We start from the raw sequence: 24,136 nt of genomic DNA, 5'->3' as shown, positions 1-24,136 counted from the left end.
AAAAAAGGTTATATGAAAAAGTGTGCCTTTTTTTTAACCAATAGCAATGACCATATGTCCAAGTGTATTTATTACACTACAAGGGAATTTCCAGGGGAAGAAAAGGGGGAGAAAATATCATTTCCCTTTGAAGTTTTGAACGAAACAACAAGGTAAATGATATATTGAACCCCCGCCCTTTCTACGCCGGGCCACTCTCTTGTAGTGTAAAAAGAGTATCCTGTAACATCTTGTACATGAGTTGAAGTCAAATTACTATGTTTTATTTATTTTTTATTTTTGCAGGATTTTGTGGTTCGCAATGACATGCCTTGTGGTTCGACCATCGGTCCCATACTAGCAAGCGGAACCGGAATCCGCACCGTAGATGTGGGTGCCCCACAATTGTCAATGCACAGCATAAGGGAAATGTGCGCCGTGGATGATGTAAGGCATTCTTATGAGCATTTTAAGGCCTATTACGAAGAATTCTCTCAGCTTGATGCCAAGATTACTGTCGATTTTTAAGTCCTCCACCCCATTTGTAAGGCCACCAAACGGTTAGTTTGTATTTGTTATAGACTCGGCCATAAATATTTTAAGGTCTGCTTGGAGACTCTTTAGATTTGGTTGATGGGATCCATTGTATGGTGGGACACCCAATACTACTATACTTGTCCTCTTGACTTTTCTTAAATTATATATTTTTTAAGAAAAAATAAAAATAGTATCATGAAATTATTGTGTTAAAAATTTGAAAATCTTAGAATAATTTGTGTTTTCGTCATTTTACAAAGATATCACAATATTTTAAAAATTCAGAATTATTTGCCACGCCCATGTTTGGCAGCCTTGAAATTTTTTCTTCGGAATATTAGTTTATGCAATGGTGGGACAGGGGAAAGAGGGTGAAAATTGAGTGGACACGAGCCAGGAGATGGTGCTACGTGACTGAAAAATAATATTCATGATTTCCAAACATGACTTGAGTGGCTAACTAAATTTTATATAGTACAAGTCATCCCTGCATGTATCTGCCATGGGTTAGGAGGCATATGGCTTGGTTCTTAGAATGATAACTGGCGTTCAACAAAGAACATCAACATCATTAATTAATTGGAAAGATTTAAATGTCATAAGCTTATGCGTCGATTTGTATTCCACCAAAATTATTCCTTATTTCAAATAAAAAAAGGGCGGCCCAGTGTACGAGGCTCCTGCAATTGCGGGGTCTGGAGAGGGCTAGATATATGCGGCAGTGTACGAGGCTCCCGCGATTGCGGGGTCTGGAGAGGGCTAGATATATGCGGCCTTACAGAGCTTTGTAGAGAGGCTGTTTCCGTGACCTGAACCTATGACCACCTGGTCACAATGGAGAAACCTTATTTCCAAATAAGATTACCTTAATTTAATCTTAATTTCAAGCAAGATTATTTTAATTTTATCTTATTTGCAAATAAGATCGCTCTAATTTAATCTTATTTGTGAATAACATTGCTCCATTTGATCTTAGGGGTTTTTGCAAAAGGAACAATTACCAAACACAAGAATGAAGGAATTTCAAGCTATACCAACATTTTTTTCAAAATTACCAAGGAAGGACAAAAGATTTCACTCGTTCATTATGACCGTTTGTTTTCTTTCTACCCTACGATTCTTCTTACTGATCCATCATTTTATAGGGACTTGATAGGCCCATTTGGAAATTGATAACCCCTAGATAACCCTAATCTCAGAGACTTGAAAACCTCCTTACAAAACTCCAGTATCCTCGGCCAATTTTCGGGGACTTGATAAGCCCATTTGGAAATTGGTAACTCCATTTTTTATACTAGATAACCCCAATCCAAGAGACATGAAAACCCCTTCCAAAACTCCACTACCCTCGACCAATTTTTACGGACTTGATAAGCCCATTCGGAAATTGGTAACCCCGTTTTTATACTAGATAACCCCACTCCAAGAGACTTGAAAACCCCCTTCCAAAACTCCAGTACCGTCGGCCAATTTTTAGGGACTTGATAAGCCCATTCAGAAATTGGTAACCCCATTTTTGAAACTATATAACCCCAATCCCAGAGACTTGAAAACCCCCTTCCAAAACTCTAGTACCCTCGGCCAATTTTCAAGGACTACATAAGCTCATTCCGAAATTGGTAACCCCATTTTTATCCTAGATAACCCAAATCCCAGAGACTTGAAAACCCCCTTCTAAGACTCCAGTACCCTCATCCACCTTTCAAGGATTTATAACCCCATTCCGAAATTGGTAACCCTACTTTTGAGAGTTGCTAACCCCCTTCCAGAGAGTTGATAAACCCCTTCTGCTACATAACCCCCTGCCTATAGCAACTCTTCTAATGGCATTACAATTCTGTTCATGATAGAAATAACAAAAGAAATGGATGTTGTATTCATTAAATGTCCTTATTTTATTATATCCCAATTCGTGTATTACAACAACAAAAAAAATTACATCAAAAAATGCGTAGCCATCCATTCGTGTATTACATTAAAAAATTTTATACAATTAATCCACTTCTCTTCCAAAAAGTAACTGAAGACATCCATGCATTATCTCCAGAACACACCCTAAAATTCAAACGGCTTAAACCCAAAACATGAAAAATCACAGAGGAATGAAAAATAATTCAAAACCCTAAAAAAAGGAAAAACAAAACCTAGATACAGAGAGATAGATGGTAAGAACTCACCTTTCAACTTTTCAAGACTTGCCGGTGACAATGGTGGCTAAACGAGGAGGAAGATGACTGGCATGGTAAAAAATCAAAAAGGTGAAAATGGAAAAGTAAAAGAAGAGGGAAGAGGGAAAAAAAACAAGGTGAAAACGTGAGGGCATTTTCGTCCAGCTTTTACAGACAAGACTTCTTTTGTCCCTCCTTGGTAATTTTTTAAAAAAGTGCGTCCAGTTGGAAATTCCCTCATTTTTGTGTCTCCCATTGGTAATTGTTCCTTTGCAAAAATAGTCCCACCAAATAACATTTTTGCCGAAAGAATCTTCTACTTTCCATATATGCAAATCGGGTTATATCGATTGGTTTACTTGTGCAAATCAGGTCATCATCTACTAGAGATTCTAGACACCTTACCTAAGGCTATGTTCAGTTGCCATGGGTTAGGAGGCATATGGTTTGGTTCTTAGAATGACCAAGTCAATAAGTTCGCCAAAATTCTGGTTACCCCTGCATGTATCTGCCATGGGTTAGGAGGCATATGGTTTGGTTCTTAGAATGATAACTGGCATTCAACAAAGAACATCAACATCATTAATTAATTGGAAAGATTTAAATGTCATAAGCTTATGCGTCAATTTGTATTCCACCAAAATTATTCCTTATTTTCAAATAGAAAAAGGGCGGCCCAGTGTATGAGGCTCCCGCCATTGCGGGGTCTGGAGAGGGCTAGATATATGCGGCCTTACCTCTGCTTTGTAGAGAGGCTGTCTCCATGACTCGAACTTGTGACCACCTGGTCACAATGGAGAAACCTTATTTTCAAATAAGATTACCTTAATTTAATCTTAATTTCAAGTAAGATTATTTTAATTTTATCTTATTTGCAAATAAGATTGCTCTAATTTAAGCTTATTTGTGAATAACATTGCTCCATTTGATCTTAGGGGTTTTTGCAAGAGGAACAATTACCAAACACAAAAATGAGGGAATTTCCAGCTGTACCCACATTTTTTCAAAATTACCAAGGAGGGACAAAAGATGGACGAAAATGCCCTTTTCCCTTATGAACACGTTTTTACTTCTTGTTTTTTCACTCGTTCATTATGACCGTTTGTTTTCTTTCTACCCTACGATTCTTCTTCCTCATCCGCCATTTTAAAGGGACTTGATAAGCCCATTCGGAAATTGGTAACCCCTTTTTTATACTAGATAACCCTAATCTCAAAGACTTGAAAACCTCCTTACAAAACTCTAGTACCCTCGGCCAATTTTCGGGGACTTGATAAGCCCATTTGGAAATTTGTAACTCCATTTTTGATACTAGATAACCCCAATCCTAGAGACATGAAACCCCTTCCAAAACTCCACTACCCTCAGCCAATTTTTACAGACTTGATAAGCCCATTCGGAAATTGGTAACCCCAATCCCAGAGACTTGAAAACCTCCTTCCAAAACTCCAGTACCCTCGGCCAATTTTTAGGGACTTGATAAGCCCATTCAGAATTGGTAACCCTATTTTTGAAACTATATAACCCCAATCCCAGAGACTTGAAAACCCCCTTCCAAAACTCTAGTACCCTCGGCCAATTTTCAAGGACTTCATAACCTCATTTGGAAATTGGTAACCCCATTTTTTATACTGGATAACCCAAATCCCTGGGACTTGAAAACTCCCTTCTAAAACTCCAATACCCTCATCCACCTTCCAAGGGTTTATAACCCCATTCTGAAATTGGTAACCCTACTTTTGAGAGTTGCTAACCCCCTTCCAGAGAGTTGATAAACCCCTTCTGCTACAAAACCCCCTGCTATAGTAACTCTTCTAATGGCATTATAATTCTGCTCATGATAGAAATAACAAAAGAAATGGATGTTGTATTCATTAAATGTGCTTCTTTTATTACATCCCAATTCATGTATTACAAAAAAATAATAATTACATCAAAAAATGTGTAGCTATCCATTCATGTATTACATTAAAAAAAATTTATACAATTAATCCATTTGTCTTCCAACAAGTGAGTGAAGCCATCCATGCATTATCTCCAGAACACACCCTAAAATTCCAACTACTTAAACCCAAAACATGATAAATTTGAAACAGAGGAATGAAAAATAGTGCAAAACCCTAAAAAAAAAAAAACAAAACCTAGATACAGAGAGATAGATGGTAAGAACTCACCTTTCAAGACTTGCCGGTGACAATGGTGGCTGAACGAGGAGGAAGATGACTGGCATGGTAAAAAATCAAAAAGGTGAAAATAGAAAAGTAAAAGAAGAGGGAAGAGGAAAAAAAAACAAGGTGAAAACGTATTATAAATGTCAAAGGGCATTTTCGTCCAACTTTTACAGACAAGACTTCTTTTGTCCCTCCTTGGTAATTTTTTAAAAAAGTGCGTCCAGCTAGAAATTCGCTCATTTTTATGTTTCCCATTGGTAATTGTTCATTTGCAAAAATAGTCCCACCAAATAACATTTTTGCCGAAAGAGTCTTCTACTTTGGTTTGGTTTCTTGTGCAAATCAGGTCATCATCTACTAGAGATTCTAGACACCTTACCTAAGGCTATGTTCAGTTGCATTCCCTAGAAAGCAGATCCCTGGAAAATAGCTTATTTTTTCCCTGGCAAGGCCTTGACAAAACAGAATTCTGGTGTTCACTTGCTTTCCAGGGAAAATATAATATCAGATGTGGAATTTATTAAATATTACGTGGAAATGGGGTTTTCCCTCTCCATCTGGATTCCTTTTCCCACATAAATATATCGGATTTGCTTTCGAGAGAAATTAGAGACGAGAGCTTTGTACGGTTTTGTCGTGCTCCCGGCGAAAACCTTCGCCGCCTCTGTCGTGCTCCCGGCCAAAACCCCCCTTCGGCGATAACCGTACCCGCAGGTACTCCTCTCTCAACCTCTCCTCTTTCTCGGCTTTTTCTCTTTCTCCTCTGCTTTTTTTTTTCTTTTTGCAAACCCCCCTCTCTCAACCTCTCCTCTCTCTACTTCTCCTTCTCCTTCTCCTCTGTGTTTTTTTTTTTTTCGCAAACCCCCCTCTCTCAACTTCTCCTCTCTCTCGTTCTCCTTCTCCTTCTCCTCTGTTTTTTGTTTTTTTTTTTCGCAAACCCCCCTCTCAACCTCTCCTCTCTCTCCTCCTCTGTGGTGTTCCCGGGGAAACCCCCTCTCCAGTGAAAAATTTATTTGCAGTGGTCCGAGGGATGGTCTTTTGGGTTGAGGTGGGTTTGAGGGCTAGAGTTGGTGGGATTCGAGGTGAAAAGGAAAGATCCTTTTTTTTGCTAGGTTTTCATGGCTAATGCAAGTCTCAGACATAGCTTTCTTTGATTTTTTCCCATTTTTTGGTTGAAAGGGCTCAAGGATTTGTCTGATTTTTTCCTTAGGCAAGGACTGCTTCGTTCATCTTTCTCATTACTGTTTTTGTACAGATTTTGAGCGTTTTGTTCTAAATGTGGGTTCATCTTTCTCATTATTCTGTTCTAAATGTGGGTTCATCTTTCACAATAAACAAAACCGCTCTTTTTGATTTTGTTCATCTTTCTCATTATTTTTAACAAGCGAGTGAAACCTTTTCCTTGCACCTTTCCCAAGATTTCCTGTACGCGTGTTCAGACCTTTTCGTTCACAGTTTCCCTGGATTCCTTTTCGTTTTTGCCATGTCAGATTCCCTGGAAACCTTTTCCTTTCCTTTCCAGGAAAACAAGTGAACAGAGCCTAACGGAATCCAAACGGAAATCAAGTAAATGACTAAAATGCCCCCTATCTGCGCCAATGTGTGAACCCGCCTCATTTTATGTAAATGACAAACGCCGCAAATACTCACGGGATGGAAACTTGGAGACGCAAAAGTGGACCCGCCTCATTTTATTACAGTTTTGGTCCGGTTCATATTAGCCAAAAGTGGGACCCGCTGTGACTCACACCTTTCCTTGATCTGACCCTCCGTCACATAGGCCATTATGAGATCCAACCACCCATCATATTAATATTTATCAATGTGATAAAATGAGATGCTATAGTGGGTCCCACTTTTGGATGATTGGATAGGCCAAAAGTGGGACCCACCTTTACTTAATCTGACCGCCCATCACATGGTGCAAGTGAGCCACAAAAACCAGCCCTGTTGCACTCGGTTTTGAAAGGTTGGCTTCAATTTTGCCGCAAAATTGATCATATGACACAGTCTTGCTGACGCTACATGTTACCCTCATAAAAAAGTCCCTAAGCCCCTGTCAAAACAGGAGAAATTACATGGGAATGCTGTGCATGCACGTGCAACCCTAAAAAACAGTAGGGCCCACGTTTTTTGGGCAATCCAAACCGTTCATTTGTTGGGGCCGGATGTAGATAGGATGACCCAAATCCTCCAATCTGTGCAGGTTTTTATATTGTGCCGTCCATTTTAAACCTCCACAAATTGAAGGTTAGGAACATCCTATAGGAAAGAATTTTTTGGGCACACCCTATCTACGTCATGGCCCAACAAATGAACGGTTTAGATCACCAAAAGCCCAACAAATGAACGGTTTAGATCACCAAAAAAATTGGGCTCCACAGTTATTTTTGGGCTGCACGTGGATGGGCGGCCTTCCACCATACAAATTCTCATTAATAAAGAGTTCCTAATTTTAGGCCATATTTTAATTACTTTAATGCAAAACAGTCCCTATTAGAGAGAGAAAGAGGAGAGAGAAAGGCACACAGGGGTCGATTTAAGATATATGGGGATCGATTTATCACTCCCCTAATCATAATAATAATCATTATTTGCAATTATGTGGGAGAAGTAATTAAGATGGAGATAAAACGAGCTTTCGAACGTGGAAAGGTTTGAGTCCAAACGTGGCAGAAAACTTACAAAATTTTCTGAAATAACCATGAAACTGAGGAATAATTCATCAATTTCGTTAGGGCCTGTTTGCATGCTGAGAAGATTTTGATTTTGATTTCTCACATTTGCAGCCCTTTTTGCATTGTAATTTGGATCGGATCAATTTCTTGGATTCCTAAGTTTGCTGTGAAAATAAGCAATCGGAAATTCACAGATCTAGCAGTTTCCTTCACCCTCTTTGCTCCTCAACCTCTCCCCTCCAATAGAAACTACCCCCTTCCCTCTTTGTCTCCCTCTACATGAGCTGCCGGACCTATTCATTTTGTATTCAAAACTCAATTCCAAATCCAAATACAAAATAGGAGGTATCCAAACAGACCCTTAGTGTTATTTATAAATCTCATGCGAAATTCAAAATTATTGGGAAAGATATTGTGGTGAACATTGAACTCTAACTTAATTTAGGAAATATATGCACTTTAATGCCATTCCATTATTTTGTTGTGGCCCATTAAGAAAAATAAGCGCATATATTTGGTCAGTAAGTGTGTCACCCAGAAAAAACACATGGTCTTTCCCAAACATGACTACATGAGGTAGTTTTACCCAAGGGTTAAAATTTCGGTTTCAGTACCGGTTTCGGAGTTTGAAAATTTGAAATTTCGGTTGAAATCTGGTACAAAACCCCGAAAGTAATATTTTATTCAATATTAAATTTCGGCCGAAATTCGGTAATTTCGGTGAAATATTAAAATAATATTAAAAAAAAATTTTAGTCAAATTTCGACCAAAATTCCGAAATTTCGGTTGAAATAAATGACCGTTTCGGTTTTTTATGGGTTTCGGTGTCGAAATTTAAAACCATGGTTTTACCTCCATGACGACTAAGTGTGTCACCCATAAATCAGCCATTCACTATTTTGGGAACGGCTGAGATTAGAAACCATACCTTCTAATTAGATTAATCTCAACTCTTCACAAAATAGTTAGGGAAAATTACATTTACACCCCCTCTAGTTTCTGACATATCCACTTCCACCCCTATAGTTTAAAACGTGACAAATACACCCCTGTAGTTTCAATTTGTTTAAGGTTTGCCCCCTCAGCTGAAGGTTCGTCCATAGATTGAAGGGTTAGGATGATCCGATGGAGCTGGTTTTTTGGGCACACTCTATCTATGTCAAGACCCATCAAATGAACGCTTTGGATCATCCAAACAATGTGGGCCCACATTATTTGGATGATTTTTTGGTAGTGTTTGGATTCGGGTATGGGCCCACATTATTTGGATGATCCAAAGCGTTCATTTGATGGGTCCTGACATAGATAGGGTGTGCCCAAAAGATCAGCTCCATCGGATCATCCTAACCCTTCAATCTATGGACGAACCTTCAGCCGAGGGGGCAAACCTTAAACAAATTGAAACTACAGGGGTGTATTTGTCACGTTTTAAACTATAGGGGTAGAAGTGGATGTGTCAGAAACTAGAGGGGGTGTAAATGTAATTTTCCCAAATAGTTAAATGTCTGATTTCAGGGCAAAGCAGGTAAATCGACCTCCCAGATATTTCCTTATTTTCTAGAACAATTGCCTTTTCGTCTTATTCCCAATCCGAACTATGTAACTAAGGCCTTGTTGGATTGCAGGAACATTCTAGAAAAGTTTGGAAAAGAAAAATATTTCTATATTTTCCTTCTCTTAAACACGAACTTGAACCAGACTAGTTCAATTTTTACTTACAGGGACCATCAGTTTATGATAGTATCTGCCCAAATAAATCATAATCATATCATTTCCCTCTAGATCGTGGAAATAATTTTTTTTTTTTGCAATCCAAACTAAGGCTAAGTGTAACTGAGGGTTGTCTCATTTGATTTACTATTTTCTCACATTTCGATATTGACATGTCATTTCAAAATTGGGCATTTTCCACCGCGACCAAATTAGCCCCTTTGCTCACAGAAAGAATTAGAGAGAAGAAAAGATAAAGACGAATAACAGAAGAGACTGGGAATTCTTCTGCCTTAACAATTCTCTAATCTAGTGCTGTATTTTGAATGATTCCCAAACCAAAAAGCCCCAATGCCAGTGAGAAGCCTTTGAAACTGAAAAGAGTAAACCAAGAAAAGGAGAAACAGGGCTATTATAAAGGAAGGCAGTTCCAAGAACAAAGTAATTGAGAGGAAGGACTAAAGAAACAAGAAATGCTGGTGGCAACTCTATTATATACATTGACATGAAATTTCTAGTGTTAGTCTCACAGCATCAATATCTTCATAATACAACAGGCCTAATTTATGCGAGGCCATTTGACATGTCTTCTCTTCATAATAACAGTAAAAATGTCAATATCTACATACAAATAGAACATGAAGCTTCCTACCACCACGATTTTCCAACATAAATTGCGAATTCCAGGCACTGCACTTAACAAACTCTTCTCTTGGTTCAAGTGTTGCAGGCTAATGCGGCTTTCGGCATGGTGTACATATGCCGGTGCTCTCATTAGAACAGTAAAATTCCGTTTGTGGAGTTGGGAGCAGGAGAATCTCGCCGTAAGGGGATTCTTGTTTAATATATATAAACCCTTCACTCTTCAAAACCTGCAAGAAGCTTTTCATTTAGCAGCACTGCTGTATGTTCCAAAGGGCTTATGTCCGCTCTTCACAATTCGTCAATGAAGAATGTCCGTAGAAGTCATAAAAATCAAAATAAGCAATTCACTACTAAGCCAGATGATATTTTCTTTTTCTTTTTTTGAGATTAAAAATATCATACTTTTTCCTTGTGTTGCAAATTGAAACATTGATTAAGGACAATAAAGCTTGGACAGAGGTGTCAGACTCATGCGGGAAACTTTATACCATGGACACATTTCTACATAAATATAAAAATATTGGGAAAATTACATAAACACCCCGTGGTTTGGCCATTTTCCACTTTAAACCCTATGGTTTGGAAGTTACCAACGACACCCCTCAACTTTCCATGGGTTTTTTTAAGGTGACGGAGTGGACGGAAAGGGGGAAATGACTGTTATGCCCTTGTCTTCCCCAACTGAAATTAGGGTTTTCATACTTTAAAACTGAAAATTAAGGTTTCATTCAAACCCTTGTTTATTTAGCAACATAAACCCTCGATTTAGGAGTTCTATTTGTCTTCATTCATATCATTATCATGATTTGCACATAAACCCTAATATTTTAGGGATTTTTTTTGTTTTTATCAATGTTTTTTTTTCTTGAAATGTGGGTTTGATGTAGCCATGGGGTGGGGTTTCGTTGTCTGTGGTGGAGGTGACGGCGGTGGCCGGAGATGGTGGCAGCGTGGCGGCGGGAAATGACGTAAACATAATCCCTTCCCAAATGGCTTAAAACCAGTGATGAAGGGTATTTCTGTCCTCAAAATATTAACCATGGTTAGTTTTAGTCATTCCGTCATGTTAAACTAACGGACCGTCAATGGAGGGGGTCTACTTAAAAATGTTAGGAAGTTGAGGTGGTGTCTTTGGTAACTTCCAAACCACAAGGTTTAAAGCGGAAAATGGCCAAACCACAGGGGGTCTATCTGTAATTTTCCCTAAAATAATTTAGAAACACCAACTTACAAAACAAAGATGTCATCCTGAACAGTTGATATTTAAACCCTCCAGCTTGCTAACTATTACAAACTTGGGTTTTCTGAAAGAAAAGAAGCTTGGCTGTATATATCCCATTGGAGGAGCATCTTCATTAGAAAGTGTCAAGAGTTCGACATGGGGCACTCATCCTCAACAAATGACAGGATATGTGGAATTAAAGATTTCGGGTTTTGGTGTATTTGGGAAGCGATGTTTCAGTAGAGAGACAATTCTTGATCCATGAATATATCATGTAAGATGGTAAAAATGCCACATGCAACAGTGGGGTGCTTAGGTTGTCCCGAGTGAATCAGGGATTTTTTTTTGATAAAAATAGTTTGTGACGCCAAGAGTAGTATGAGTAATTCCATAATAAAGAAAGTAATATGGCAATTAAAATTGGAAGCTGGTGGATGCAGCCCTCTCTCTGTCATGAATGTTTCTCATTGGCTATTGACAGCTTGTTGGGAATCGTAACAACCAATGAAAATGTTGAAAATAAGAGGGGTGCATCTTTCAAAACATGAGGGCATGAGTATTAGTTTCCATAAAATAATACAAAAAATTACACGAGTAGCATGGAACTATTTAACCAGACATGCAAAGTTTGGGCTTGGTGGTGATTCCCACCTCCAGATTCCCACCTCCAATCACGTACAGTCACCTTGACTCTGATAATGCTTGTGCGAATAGGGGATCACACAGTCATTTGCCTAGAACCTTGAGCAATTGTCTATGATCCTAAGGCCCTAAGTACCTTAGCCTAGGTGATGGAGCTAGGTTTGATTGATTAGTGTCACGGCCATTTTGTCTAGCGACAGCTCACATGGACTATGGCATGTGGCCTGTAACAAATGTAGTTGGAGTAATGTGAATAATCAAACAGATCAGCATGCCGCGTGTCGTATTCTTAGAAGTATGATTCCAGAGAACCTTTGGAGGACAATTCTGGCTAAGGTGGGTAGACACCTTACCCCTTTACCCTCTTAGTTTGCTTGTCCATTGAGTGGTGCGTGCCAGACCTAACATGGATCGTATTCTAGTCAACAAGAAACCGACGTCCCCTTTGAATTTGTGTACATTTACTTCACCAATAAAGATCATTTGCAAACCACTGACACCTTTATCTGTGTATAAATTCAGTGTTTCAAACTATGGATGTGGGCCAAAATGTGAACAAAGCTAATCTTAGCCAACTTGGCATGGCACAATCAAGTAATTAGTTGACCCAACTCTATATTCGGTTGACACCATCATGACCTAGGAGAATCGAAGGAGTTTTATATGAAAAAAATGTACACTTTGGACAAGAACGCAGACAAGATGAAAAGGAGTCTACTTGGCAAGTTGACGATAACAATAATAACATGGGGAGATTTAAAACTATGATAGAAAGAACAATGGGACTAGACAAAACAGTAATGTTACGATCCATCCTAATGTAAATCATTTAGGCCGAGTCCTGCACGTGGTCATGTCGAATCGAGAACTTTGATCTTGTAGACCATCATAAGGTGACCCACATGGCCATCGTCCCATACCGAAAGGACATCCCGTCCAAAAGATAATAGGCGTATAGGCCTACAAAAATTAATTCGGCCAACACAAAGAGCTCTACGATGCATTTTTTAGATGTTCTAAACTTCTAAATGCTTGCATTTTCTATTTGCTGCACCACTTGAACACCCTCATCCAATGAGATTAAAGCTCCATTTAATTAGTTCTAAATTCCTCATTTAACCATTAGTTAACACTTAACTAATATGTATATACCTTATATGTCCTTATGTACATACACCAAACGAACAGTGTATATCGTTTCCCCTATATCCAATACAAGGGATCCCATCTGTCCGTGCAATCTAGCAAATGCGGGACATTGATCCTAGAAGGATGTAAACGGGTCTACGAGTAATGAGTAGGATTGTAGCAGGGATCCGATGGTCGATCCTGCAGAACCCAAAGATGGGCCCCACTGCGATCTCGCTCTGTAGTTAAGACTACAAAAGCATTGGACCAGTGGCCTCCATCGAGACGTAACCCTGAAGATGACCGTCAGATCATCAGACTCCTAATCTCGAATGCCTGTGGCTCCTTCATTGTTTGTGTTAACATAACCTTCCTTTTGTGCTTACCATGTATGCTAAAGACCCTTCAACTCTACTTAGCTGATTCGTCTTGTCACGGGATGATCACAAGCACACATACAAAGTCAAAAGACTGTAGGGCCATGACTGATGGTATCAGAGCCAAGCTCCTATATCTGAGAAAGAAGTGGATAAGCAATAGCATGCTGAAGAGTGGACTTGGACAGCCTATACAACAACCAAAGGTACTTGAGAAGACCATGCAACAACGAACCACGAAAGAACACCTTGCTAATCTCGAGTCATACTGGAGTCATTTGAGTGAGTTGGCATCAAACCGTACTCATGTAGGAGAGAAGCTTGAAGTGTTAAGAGCAAGAATAGTTCCACTTTGAAGAGCAATGGAAGTCCTTGGTGAGGACACGAGGAGCAATGATGGAGACCTTCTAAGAATAAAAATAAACCCTCTTGATATCAGGGGAACATATTGCTAGACTATACGCCCTAAAAGCCAGTATTAATGTAATAATTCTTGTTTAGTCGATTGATTTCATAACATCTATTAGGTACAGAAGAAGGAATGCATTTTAGTCGATTGATTTCATAACATCTATTAGGTAAAGAAGGAATGTGAAACGTGCTTTATATAACGACCGCATGTTTTCCCTAGGTAGAAAAGTAGGAATTTCATGTCCAGGGATTCACAGATTCAAGGGGAAGGGGGGATATGACATTCCAGTCCTTTGCAGATCTTAAACGTTCCCAGTTGGGGTTGAGACTGGACGTATCTTCCGGCACACAACTAGTATTATCCCATACACGCATTGGCATGACTCATCTCGGTCACTGAGCTAGAGACCCTAAGCAAGCAACATGGGTGTGATGAATGGTTCACGCACTGAAAATGGTGTCTGTGAGCCAGCCCTGTAGTTTTGGCCATCTTGATTCTTGATCAGGAATCATATTTGGGTATGCTGGACTATAGGGTAAAGCACGAGATCAATAAGGATGCCCAAGAAGGAATCCACCAACTCGAAAAGAGGAAGGTCATTTATAGTTTAAATCACAATACAGACCTTTGAAAACCTGGCCCTGTGATTTGATAAATAGTTTATCAAATGGATTTCCAAACAGATAGGTGTATATATGTATGTTTTAAATGGAATTTCCAGATCCATTGAGGGTCCAGACCATAGTTAGCACAACGTGATTCGGCAAAAAAAGGGGACGGCAAAAATGCGAGTTTAGTACGGCATTGGTTAAACCGTAGTTAAAAAAACGGAAATACAAGAAAATGAGTTCAGAATTGTCATTTACAAACTATGGCGGGGGTAAAATTCGAAAGTTAGCAAAAAAAACGTGTTTAAAACGCATTTTAAACGTGTTTAAAACGCATTTTAAACATGTTTAAAACATTTGCCTCAAAAAAAAAAAGGAGTTTAATTGGTTGTAAAAGTTTTAAACGGCACACCAATGAAACACGTTTTTTTTCAAAAAAAGAAAAAAACGCATTTAAAACGGAGTTTTGCTAACTATGGTCCAGACTGCTAATGAATTGGAAGGTATACCATGTGGTGGGCCAAGGGATAATAACTACGTCCACCCCCATAGGACCACCAGGCCATGTAAATGAGGAGCAGAGGAAGTATATAGTATATACACACGGAGATTTGATAAAAGGGTAATTTGGTAACCTGACACTCATCTTTAGGGCAATGCTCTAGTGGCGGCCACTAGCCTAAGTGCGATCGTAGTTGAACTACAGAGCTTGGTCGCAGTGGGACTGTTCGAGTCCTGCAGGATGAGTCATTGGATCCCTGTGATGATCCCACTCATAAATTGCTTGACCAATAAGAATTCTTGAAGAATTTGGGTCTTGGATTTATTGAGTACATGGACACACACACACACACATATATTTATATTTAATTATGTGTAAAATAGGAGGATATACACACTAGCATTGGTGTATGCACTCAAGTGCATTTATCGTAGAAGTGGTGTATGTAAAGTGATTGCCCAAATTAATTAATCATTTTGGGAATGTAATTCGGATAAAGATAAGATCACACAAGTGTAGATAAGTTATCTACACACTAGCTTAAAATATAGTGGGGGCCCACATTGTTTGGATGATCCAAAGCATTCATTTGATGGGCCCTCACATAGATAGGGTGTGCCCAAAAAATCAGCTTCATAGAATCATCCTAACCCTTCGAACCGTGGAGGCAAAAAATGGAAAGATTTGTGAAGGTTTATACACATCCATTTTACCTCCACAAATCGTACGGTTGGGATGATCCTATGGAGCTGATTTTTTGTGGACACCTAATCTATGTGAGGGCCAATGAAATGAATGGTTTGGATCACCCAAACAATATGCCCTCCACTGTATTTTAAGCTAGTGTGTAGATAACTTATCTACACTTGTGTGTATAAACCGTTCTCTCTCTCTCTCTCTCTCTCTCTCTCTCTCTCTATATATATATATATATATATATATATATATATATATATATATATATATATATATGAGGAAATGAAGTATGTGCAGCTGCACAGATAAGCTATCTGTGCATGGTTGCACAAACCATAGTGGGGGCCACATTTTTGGGGGATCCAAAGCATTCATTTGGAAGGCCCTTCCATGGATAGGGTGTGTACAAAAAATCAGCCCTTTAGGATCATCCTAACCCTGCCATTTGTAGAGGGAAAAAATGGGCATAAACAGTGTCTGTCCATTTTCCCCTCTAACTTTGATTGGGTTAGGATGATCTTATAGGGCTGATTTTTGGTACACACCCTATCCATGGAAGGGCCTTCCAAATGAATGCTTTGGACCCCCCCCCCCCAAAAAAAAAAAAAAATGTGGCCCCCACTATGGTTTGTGCAGCTGCATATACTTCATTTCCTCGTATATATATATATATATATATATATATATATATATATATATAGAGAGAGAGAGAGAGAGAGAGAGAGAGAGAGAGAGTTAAGTGAAGCTACACATACGTGTAGCTAACTTAGCTACACGGACGGCTTAAAATACAGTGGGCCCACATTATTTGGGTGATCCAAACCATTCATTTGATAGGACCTCACATTGATAGGGTGTGCCCAAAAAATCAGCTCCATTGGGTGATCTCAACCCTTCAAACTGTGGAGGCAAAAATGGACAGATTTGTGAAGGTTTTTACACATCCATTTTTGCCTCCACAAATCGTAGGGTTGGGATGATCCTATGGAGCTGATTTTTTGGGCACACGCTATCTATGTGAGGGCCCATCAAATGAATGGTTTGCATCACCCCAACAATGTGGGACCCACTGTATTTTAAGCCGTCGGTGTAGCTAAGTTAGCTACAACATGTGTAGCTACACGTATGTTGCTGCTACCGTTAGTGTTAGATGCCATAAGGGTAATTTAGTCATTTCATTATATAGACATATATATATATATATATATATATATATTTATTTATTTATTTATAATGTGAGGGGAGAGAAATTAATTCTGAACTCTCCCTCTCACGCCTATCTTGCTCTCCTCTGTCTCGTTCTTTCTCTCTCATTCTCTCACTCATCTCTCTCTCTCTCCATCTCTCTCTCCTCCACCATATAGATTAACATGGTATCAGAGCTTCAGGTTGAATAACCAAGAATTTCTTTTTCTTTTTCTCTGTGAAGGCGAAGATATGATTATTAACCCTAACCCTAGGCATTCAAATCCACAAACCCAAATCTCCAAACCCATGACCACTACCACTAGAAGTGACCATCCATAACCCAGCCATCCCTAACTGTACGCATAACCACTACCACTAGAAGTGACCATATCAAATTCTCCAAGACCTCTAAAAATATTGAGCGCATAACCCAAAAACCAAAAAAAAAAAAAAACCATATTTATTTTATTTTGAATAATGAAAACTCTAACCCTCTAGACCTTAGCCGTACCTTTCAAAACTTTATTCTTTGATCTTCTCACCCTCAAACCCTAACCTTGACCCGCGACTTTATACAAATCAGCCCCTAAACTCATTTTTAATCCACTTCCAACCCTTCATATTCATAATCTAAACAGGTATTCTTCGCTCTTTATCATCTCGTGGTGGGTTCCGGACTACTGTTTGTTGATTCTCTCATATTGGTGATGTATGTTTGTGATGTTGTCGCATCTTTCTATCCCGGAATCGTGTGTTGCTGTGTGAGATAGCATATGTGGGTGTTGTGGGTGACTTGTTTGTGATTTGATGGTGATTGGTTACTGCTGTGGATTTGTCATTGGATTGGATGATATCAGTGGTTTTGGTGGTGTCGTGGTTGGTTGTTGGTGATTATTTTATCGTAACTTGATGTGTTGGAGATTTTAGTGACTTTTTTTTCTATTGTGGTTGGTGGGTACTTTTTTTGTGGTGTTGTGGGTGTTGGAATATTCATAGTGGTGTTATTCAAGTTGTTTGGGGCCTTCATTATGGAATCTGTGGAGCAATCTTCTCAGCCACCTGCCGACAATAAGGTTGTTGAGATTCGTTCTTCATCATACAGTGGCCAGTCTAGTTATTCCCATGTCGAACCTCCCCTTCAGATGAATTCTATAAAGCTAGATGGGACTAATTATCCCCCGTGGAAGATGGCTGTCTACTCTTACTAGGACGTCGGAAAATCAGTTTTTTAGAGTGTGCGACTGGCTACCAGCAATTTGACTTATGATCAGTGGCGTGAGGACGATGCTGTGATCCGTTCTTTTCTATGGGGTTGTATGGAACCCAATATTGCTACTTCTCTGATGTATCTTCAGTCGTCGAAAGAGATTTGGGAGCAGACGGCTACGATGTATTCTGGGGTGGATAATCTTACGCGTATATGTGATCGTTTTTCCGAGTGGTTTAGCCTTCAAAGAGGCGACAAACCGGTGGATAGCCACTACATGGACTATCTAGCACTTTGTCAGGAGCTTGATCTATTGATGCTGTTTACTACAGATCCTGTCGTACTTAAAAAACGTCAGGAGTTACGTGTGGTTAGATTTCTTGACTCGTTGGGCCCTATCTCCAACTCCGATAGCAGATTGTCAGTTCTGGTTCGATTCCCACCCTTGCAGATGTATTTTCTAGGGTTTTACGAATGAGAGTAGTTCAGCATAGTGACCCTATGGTGGATGGGTCTACTCATGTGACTTATGCTGGGAGTGATCGTGGTCATGATGGAGGCCGATTTGGGCGTGGCCGTGGCAGTAGCCGTGACTCAGGGGGAGGCCGCGATGGAGGAGGCCATGGTCGTGGGTCCCGTTATTGTACTTGTTGTCGTATGGAGGGACATACTATTGATTATTCCTATGATCTACATCTTGAGTTTTGTCCCTACAAACCTGCGAGTGCTTCTGTTGTAGCTTCTAATAGTCCTTCCTCCTCTGCTGCTCCATCTATGACTCCTGACACCATGGTAATCCCCCGTGCAGAATATGATGATTTGTTACGTCTCCGGGAAAAAGGGAAGCAGTTAGCTGCCACATTTGCACATCAAGGTAGCCCCCCATGTTTTCTTTCTGATACTTCTTCTGGATCATGGCTCATTGATTTAGGAGCATCACACCATATGACTGGTAATCCTACAATTCTTCTTCCTTCCAGTCATTTCCTTCTGTGGGTCCTCGTACTGTTACTTTAGGAGATGGAACTACATCTCTTGTATCCGGGATGAGTGTAGTCTCCACCTCAACGGGTCTTCAATTGTCTTATGTTCTTTACGTCCCTTCTTTTCCTGTTAACTTGTTATCTTTTAGCCAATTAACAAAGTCGTTAAATTGTTCTGTTTCCTTTTTTTTCTTCCTATTGTGTTTTCGGGACATGAAGACTGGGATGAGGATTGGCTTGGGCCGTGAGATTAATGGCCTTTATTACCTTGACCAAGCCAGAGCTGGTGTCGCACTTCGTACTTCAGTTGATGCCTATCGGTGGCATTGTCGTTTGGGACACCCACCTGCTGACATGCTTAGGAAAACCTCTTTTGTTCCAGATTCTGTTCCGTCTTTTCATTACGAGTCGTGTGAGTTGGGAAAACACCATCGTGTGTCTTTCCCTTCTCGAGTTAGTAGTCAAGTGTCTCATCTTTTTCAACTTATACATTCTGATATTTTGGGTCCTTCTAGAACTACTTCAATAAATGGATTTAAATATTTTATCATATTTTTTGATGATTTTTCTCGTGCGACTTGGTTGTTTTTACTTAAAGATTGATCTCAATTCTTTAATGCCTTTCATAATTTTTATTTTGAAGTGGCTAACCAATTTAACTGTTGCCTTAATTGTTTACGTACTGATAATGCTAAAGAATATTTCTTTGTGGATAATGGATTTCATGATTTTCTTGCTTCTCGTGGTATCATTCATCAGTCGTCATGTGCATATACGTCGCAACATAATGGTGTTGCTGAAAGGAGAATTCGATATCTACTTGATATGATTCGGACCATTATGTTTCAGATGAAAGTTCCTAAGATTCATTAGGGAAATGCAGCTCTTACAACATGCTATCTAGGGAATCATCTTCCTTCATCTGTTTTATCTGGAAAAACACTGTTTTCAGTCTTGTATCCTTTAGGAGATCTATTTCCCTTATTGCCATGTGTCTTTGGTTGTACGTGCTTTGTTCAGAACTTGTCTCCTGGTCTTGACAGGTTGGAGCATTGAGCAGAGAAGCGTATCTTTCTAGGTTACTCTCGTACCCAGAAGGGTTATAAGTGTTATAGTCCACGTCTTTGAAAGACATGTCTCTGCAGATGTCACGTTTTTTTAGGACCAGCCATATTCGGTTGATTCTCCTCCTCCTTTGTCAGTTAACGTACCCAGTGTGCCAGTTCCTATCGTGATGGGTCCTCCTGTGCCCAGCCCACTCTGCCTTCTCTACCTATACCTACAGCTGTTGTTGACCCGGCCCCGAGTTCTTCAGGGAAAAGTACTGAATCTGAAGTGCGAACTTATACTCGGAGACCTCGATAGGTTGTTCTTCCTACGAATGAAGCACCATCTCTGCCCCTTGCTATGAATGAGGCACCCTCTCAGCCAACTAATCCTCCTCCGCAGACAGACTGTCCTCCTTCAGGTATTTGTTCTCCTATTGCAGATTCACCCACTGCTAGCCGTACTCGGTCTTGTACTGTTGCACATCCCATTTCTAATTTTGTTTCTTATGAGCATCTTTTACGATCTTTTCGTTCGTTTGTCTCTAGCCCGATTACTTTGCCTAAGTCAGTTACGGATGCCCTAAATCATCCTGGATGGCGGGCTGCCATGGTCGCAGAAATGGCTGCACTTCAGTCAAATAAAACTTGGCAGTTGGTTCCTCTCCTTTCTGGAGCACGACCTGTTGGGTGTCGTTGGGTCTTTGCCATCAAGTATCTTCCAGATGGATCGGTAGAATGTCTCAAAGCTCGTCATGTTGCTAAAGGGTATACTCAGACATTTGGTGTCGAGTATCAGGAGACCTTTTCTCCCGTCGCCAAAATTCCTTCAATTCGGGTACTGATCTCTCTACCAGTTAATCGTGGTTGGCCTCTGTATCAACTTGATGTGAAGAATGCCTTTCTCCACGGTGATCTTTCTGAGGAGGGTTATATGGAGCAACCTCCTGGGTACGTTGTTTAGGGGGAGATGTTCTCCTCAATATGTCGTCTTCAGAAGGCAATTTATGGTTTGAAGCAATCACCGAGAGCTTGGTTTGGAAGGTTCAGTACTGCGGTTTTGCGTTTTAGATTGAAGCAGTGTGCTGTCGATCATTTCGTGTTCAGTTACAAGTCCGCAGCTGGATATATTCTTCTGATTATGTATGTTGATGACATTGTAATTACAGGAGATGACAGGTCTGGCATACAAAAATTGAAATCCTTTCTCCAAGGAGAATTTTCTACTAAAGATTTGAGTCAGCTCAGATATTTCCTTGGGATTGAGGTAGCACGCTCACGTCATAGTCTCTCTTTATCATAGAGAAAATATGTTAGATATTTTGGAGGAGACTGGATCAATGGGTGTGAAACCTGCAGCTTCTCCTATGGATCCAAATGTTAAACTTCTTCCTGATCAGGGGGAGTTGATGAATGATCCTGGTCGTTACAGAAGACTGGTTGGTAAGCTAATTTATTTGCCGTCACCCGGCCAGACATATCATTTGAAGTGGGTATGGTTAGTCGTTTTATGAGTTCTCCACGTCCTTCTCACTGGGCGGCTATTATTCAAATTATCAAATATTTGAAGGGTACTCTAGGTAAAGGCTTGTGCTTTAAGTATGGAGATGAAAAGGTAGAAGGATACAGTGATGCAGATTGGGCAGGATCTCCTGCAGAGAGAAGATCAACTACTGGAAATTGCACATTTGTAGGAGGTAATTTAGTGTCATGGAGAAGTAAAAGAGCAAGACGTCGTTTCCAAGTCAAGTGCAGAGGTTGAATCCAGCATTTCACGAGCGGAGAGCTAATCTGGCTTCGCTCCTTATCAGAAATTGGGTTCACATCGACATCTCCAGCACAATTGTATTGTGATAATAAGGCTGCAATTTATATTACAATGAATCCAGCATTTCACGAGCGGACCAAGCATATTGAAGTAGATTGTCACTTTATTCGTCATCGGATTCAAAGTGGTGAAATTTGCACAGTATTCACTCGATCTTTCGTCATCGGATTCAAAGTGGTGAAATTTGCACAGTATTCACTCGTCATGTATGATATATACCTTCTAGCTTGAGGGGGAGTGTTAGATGCCATAAGGGCAATTTAGTCATTTCATTATATAGACATATATACATATATATATATATATATATATATATATATATATATATAGACATATATTGTGTAGGTAAGTTACCTACACACTAGCTTAAAATACAGTGGGGGCCCACATTGTTTGGGTGATCCAAACCATTCATTTGAATGGTCCTCACATAGATAGGGTGTCCACAAAAAATCAGATCCATAGGATCATCCCAACCATTCAAACTATGGAGGCAAAAAATGGACTAATTTGTGAAGGTTTATACACGTCCATTTTACCTCCACAAATCGTAAGGTTGGGATGATCCTATGGATCTTATTTTTTGTGGACACCCTATCTCTGTGAGGACCATTCAAATGAATGGTTTGGATCACCCAAACAATGTGGGCCCCCACTGTATTTTAAGCTAGTGTGTAGGTAACTTACCTACACAAGTGTGTAGGAAATGTTTTCTCTACATATATATATATATATATATATATATATATATATATATATATATATATATATATATATTTATAATGTGAGAGGGGAGAGAAATTAATTCTGAACTCTCCCTCTCACGCCTATCTTGATCTCCTTCTTTGTCTCATTCTTTCTCTCATTCTCTCACTCATCTCTCTCTCTCTCTCCATGTCTCTCTCTCTCCTCCACCATGTAGATTAACAGTTTGCATAAAACAAGGGTGGGGCCACATTATTGGGGTGATCCTAAGCATTCATTTGAAAGGCCCCATCATGGATGGGGTGTGTACCAAAAATCAGCTTCATTGGATCATCATAGGATGTTCATTTGTGGGGGTGAAAATTGACAGATACTATTTGTCCCCTAATCTGCCCATTTTTTCACCCCACAAATGGACACCCTGAGATGATCCAACGAAGCTGATTTTTGGTGGACACCCTATCCATGAAAGGGCCTTCCAAATGAATGCTTTGGGTCCCCTCAACAATGTGGGCCCGACCTTGTTTTATGCTAACGTTAGCAGCAACCTCTCTCTCTCTCTCTCTCTCTCTCTCTCTCTCTCTTTATATATATATATATATATATATATATATAAGCTCTAGTCTGCCGACTAGAGATCATTCTCCAGTTCGCCGACTAGAGATCATTCTCTAGTCCACCGACCAAAAACACATGGGTCCCACCTTATTTGTGGTGATGCAAAGCATTCATGTGATGGGCCCTGACATAAAGATGGTGTCCACAAAAAATCAGCTCCATAGGATCATCCCAACACTACGATTTGTGAAGCTTCAAATGGACGGCTTATAGCCACCACCAATCTGTCCATTGTTTAGCTCCACAAATAGAAGGGTTAAGATGATCATATGAAGTTGATTTTTTGTGGACACCCTATCTATGATGGGGCCTATCAAATGAATGCTTTAGATCACCACAAAAAATGTGCGACCCATGTGTTTTTGGTCGACGGATTAGAGAATGATCTCTAGTCGGCAGACGAGAGACACTTTTCTCATGTGTGTATATATATTTATACATATATATAGACACACACACACTATGTATATATATAGGCCAGAGTATTACCAAAGTAATACTGAAGAACAACATCAGTATATACATACGGCCTAAAACAAAAACCATCAACAATTTTCTTTTCAAATTTTACTTTTCGCAACTCTAAAACATGAACGACGAAAGGCATGCATGTTACAAAATTACAATATCAAACCATTAAAAATGCCATTATAAAATAAGTCAACTATCACTTGCCTTCGGTTTTCGAGTGAGAAGAGGTCATGAAGCTCTATGAATTAGTCAGGAAAATACCCTGTACAGATTACTTATCAATAGTGTCAAAATTTCTCGTTCAACTAACCTACTTGTCTTCTCAAGTCAATTGGTTAAATTTCGTTTTATCGAGGTGTTGGAAATTTTGGGCTTATTTGTGTTATGTGTGTTTTAATGATTAAAGGATTCATCGTAATTATATTTTGATACTTGCACTAACTCCCCTTGTCTTTTAGTATTTTAATGGCTGCCACGGATACCACAGTTCTCAACCTTAATAATATTTACTGATTTTTATACAAATCAGCCCTTTAGACTCAATAACATCACATATAGTACATATACAACACATAAAACAATACCTATAAATTATACAATATGTAAGTAGGAAA

The 24,136-nt window shown here is 39.5% G+C and overlaps 2 protein-coding genes across 4 annotated transcripts in view; one reads left to right on the top strand and one right to left on the bottom strand.

Annotated features, from left to right (window-relative positions):
• Positions 1-717, top strand: part of LOC143861050 (putative aspartyl aminopeptidase) — a 53,998-nt gene extending 53,281 nt beyond the window's left edge. The window contains exon 11 of the mRNA XM_077371934.1: positions 286-717. Coding sequence (XP_077228049.1) covers positions 286-507 — 222 coding nt within the window. The 3' untranslated portion in view covers positions 508-717. The remainder of the gene's footprint in view (positions 1-285) is intronic.
• A 9,004-nt stretch (positions 718-9,721) lies between these two features.
• The window catches only part of LOC143862321 (sister chromatid cohesion 1 protein 2-like), a 57,332-nt gene continuing 42,917 nt past the window's right edge, over positions 9,722-24,136 (bottom strand). For all 3 annotated transcript variants that reach the window (XM_077373344.1, XM_077373345.1, XM_077373346.1), the window contains one exon: positions 9,722-10,116. In XM_077373344.1, the coding sequence (XP_077229459.1) occupies positions 9,976-10,116 (141 nt within the window). In that variant the 3' untranslated portion in view covers positions 9,722-9,975. The remainder of the gene's footprint in view (positions 10,117-24,136) is intronic.

The sequence above is a fragment of the Tasmannia lanceolata genome, unplaced genomic scaffold (genome assembly GCF_043159265.1).
Source record: "Tasmannia lanceolata isolate RefF3 unplaced genomic scaffold, GAP_Taslan_0.1 ptg000037l, whole genome shotgun sequence".
NCBI classification, from domain to species: Eukaryota; Viridiplantae; Streptophyta; class Magnoliopsida; order Canellales; family Winteraceae; genus Tasmannia; species Tasmannia lanceolata.
This window is presented reverse-complemented; position numbering and strand designations above follow the sequence as displayed.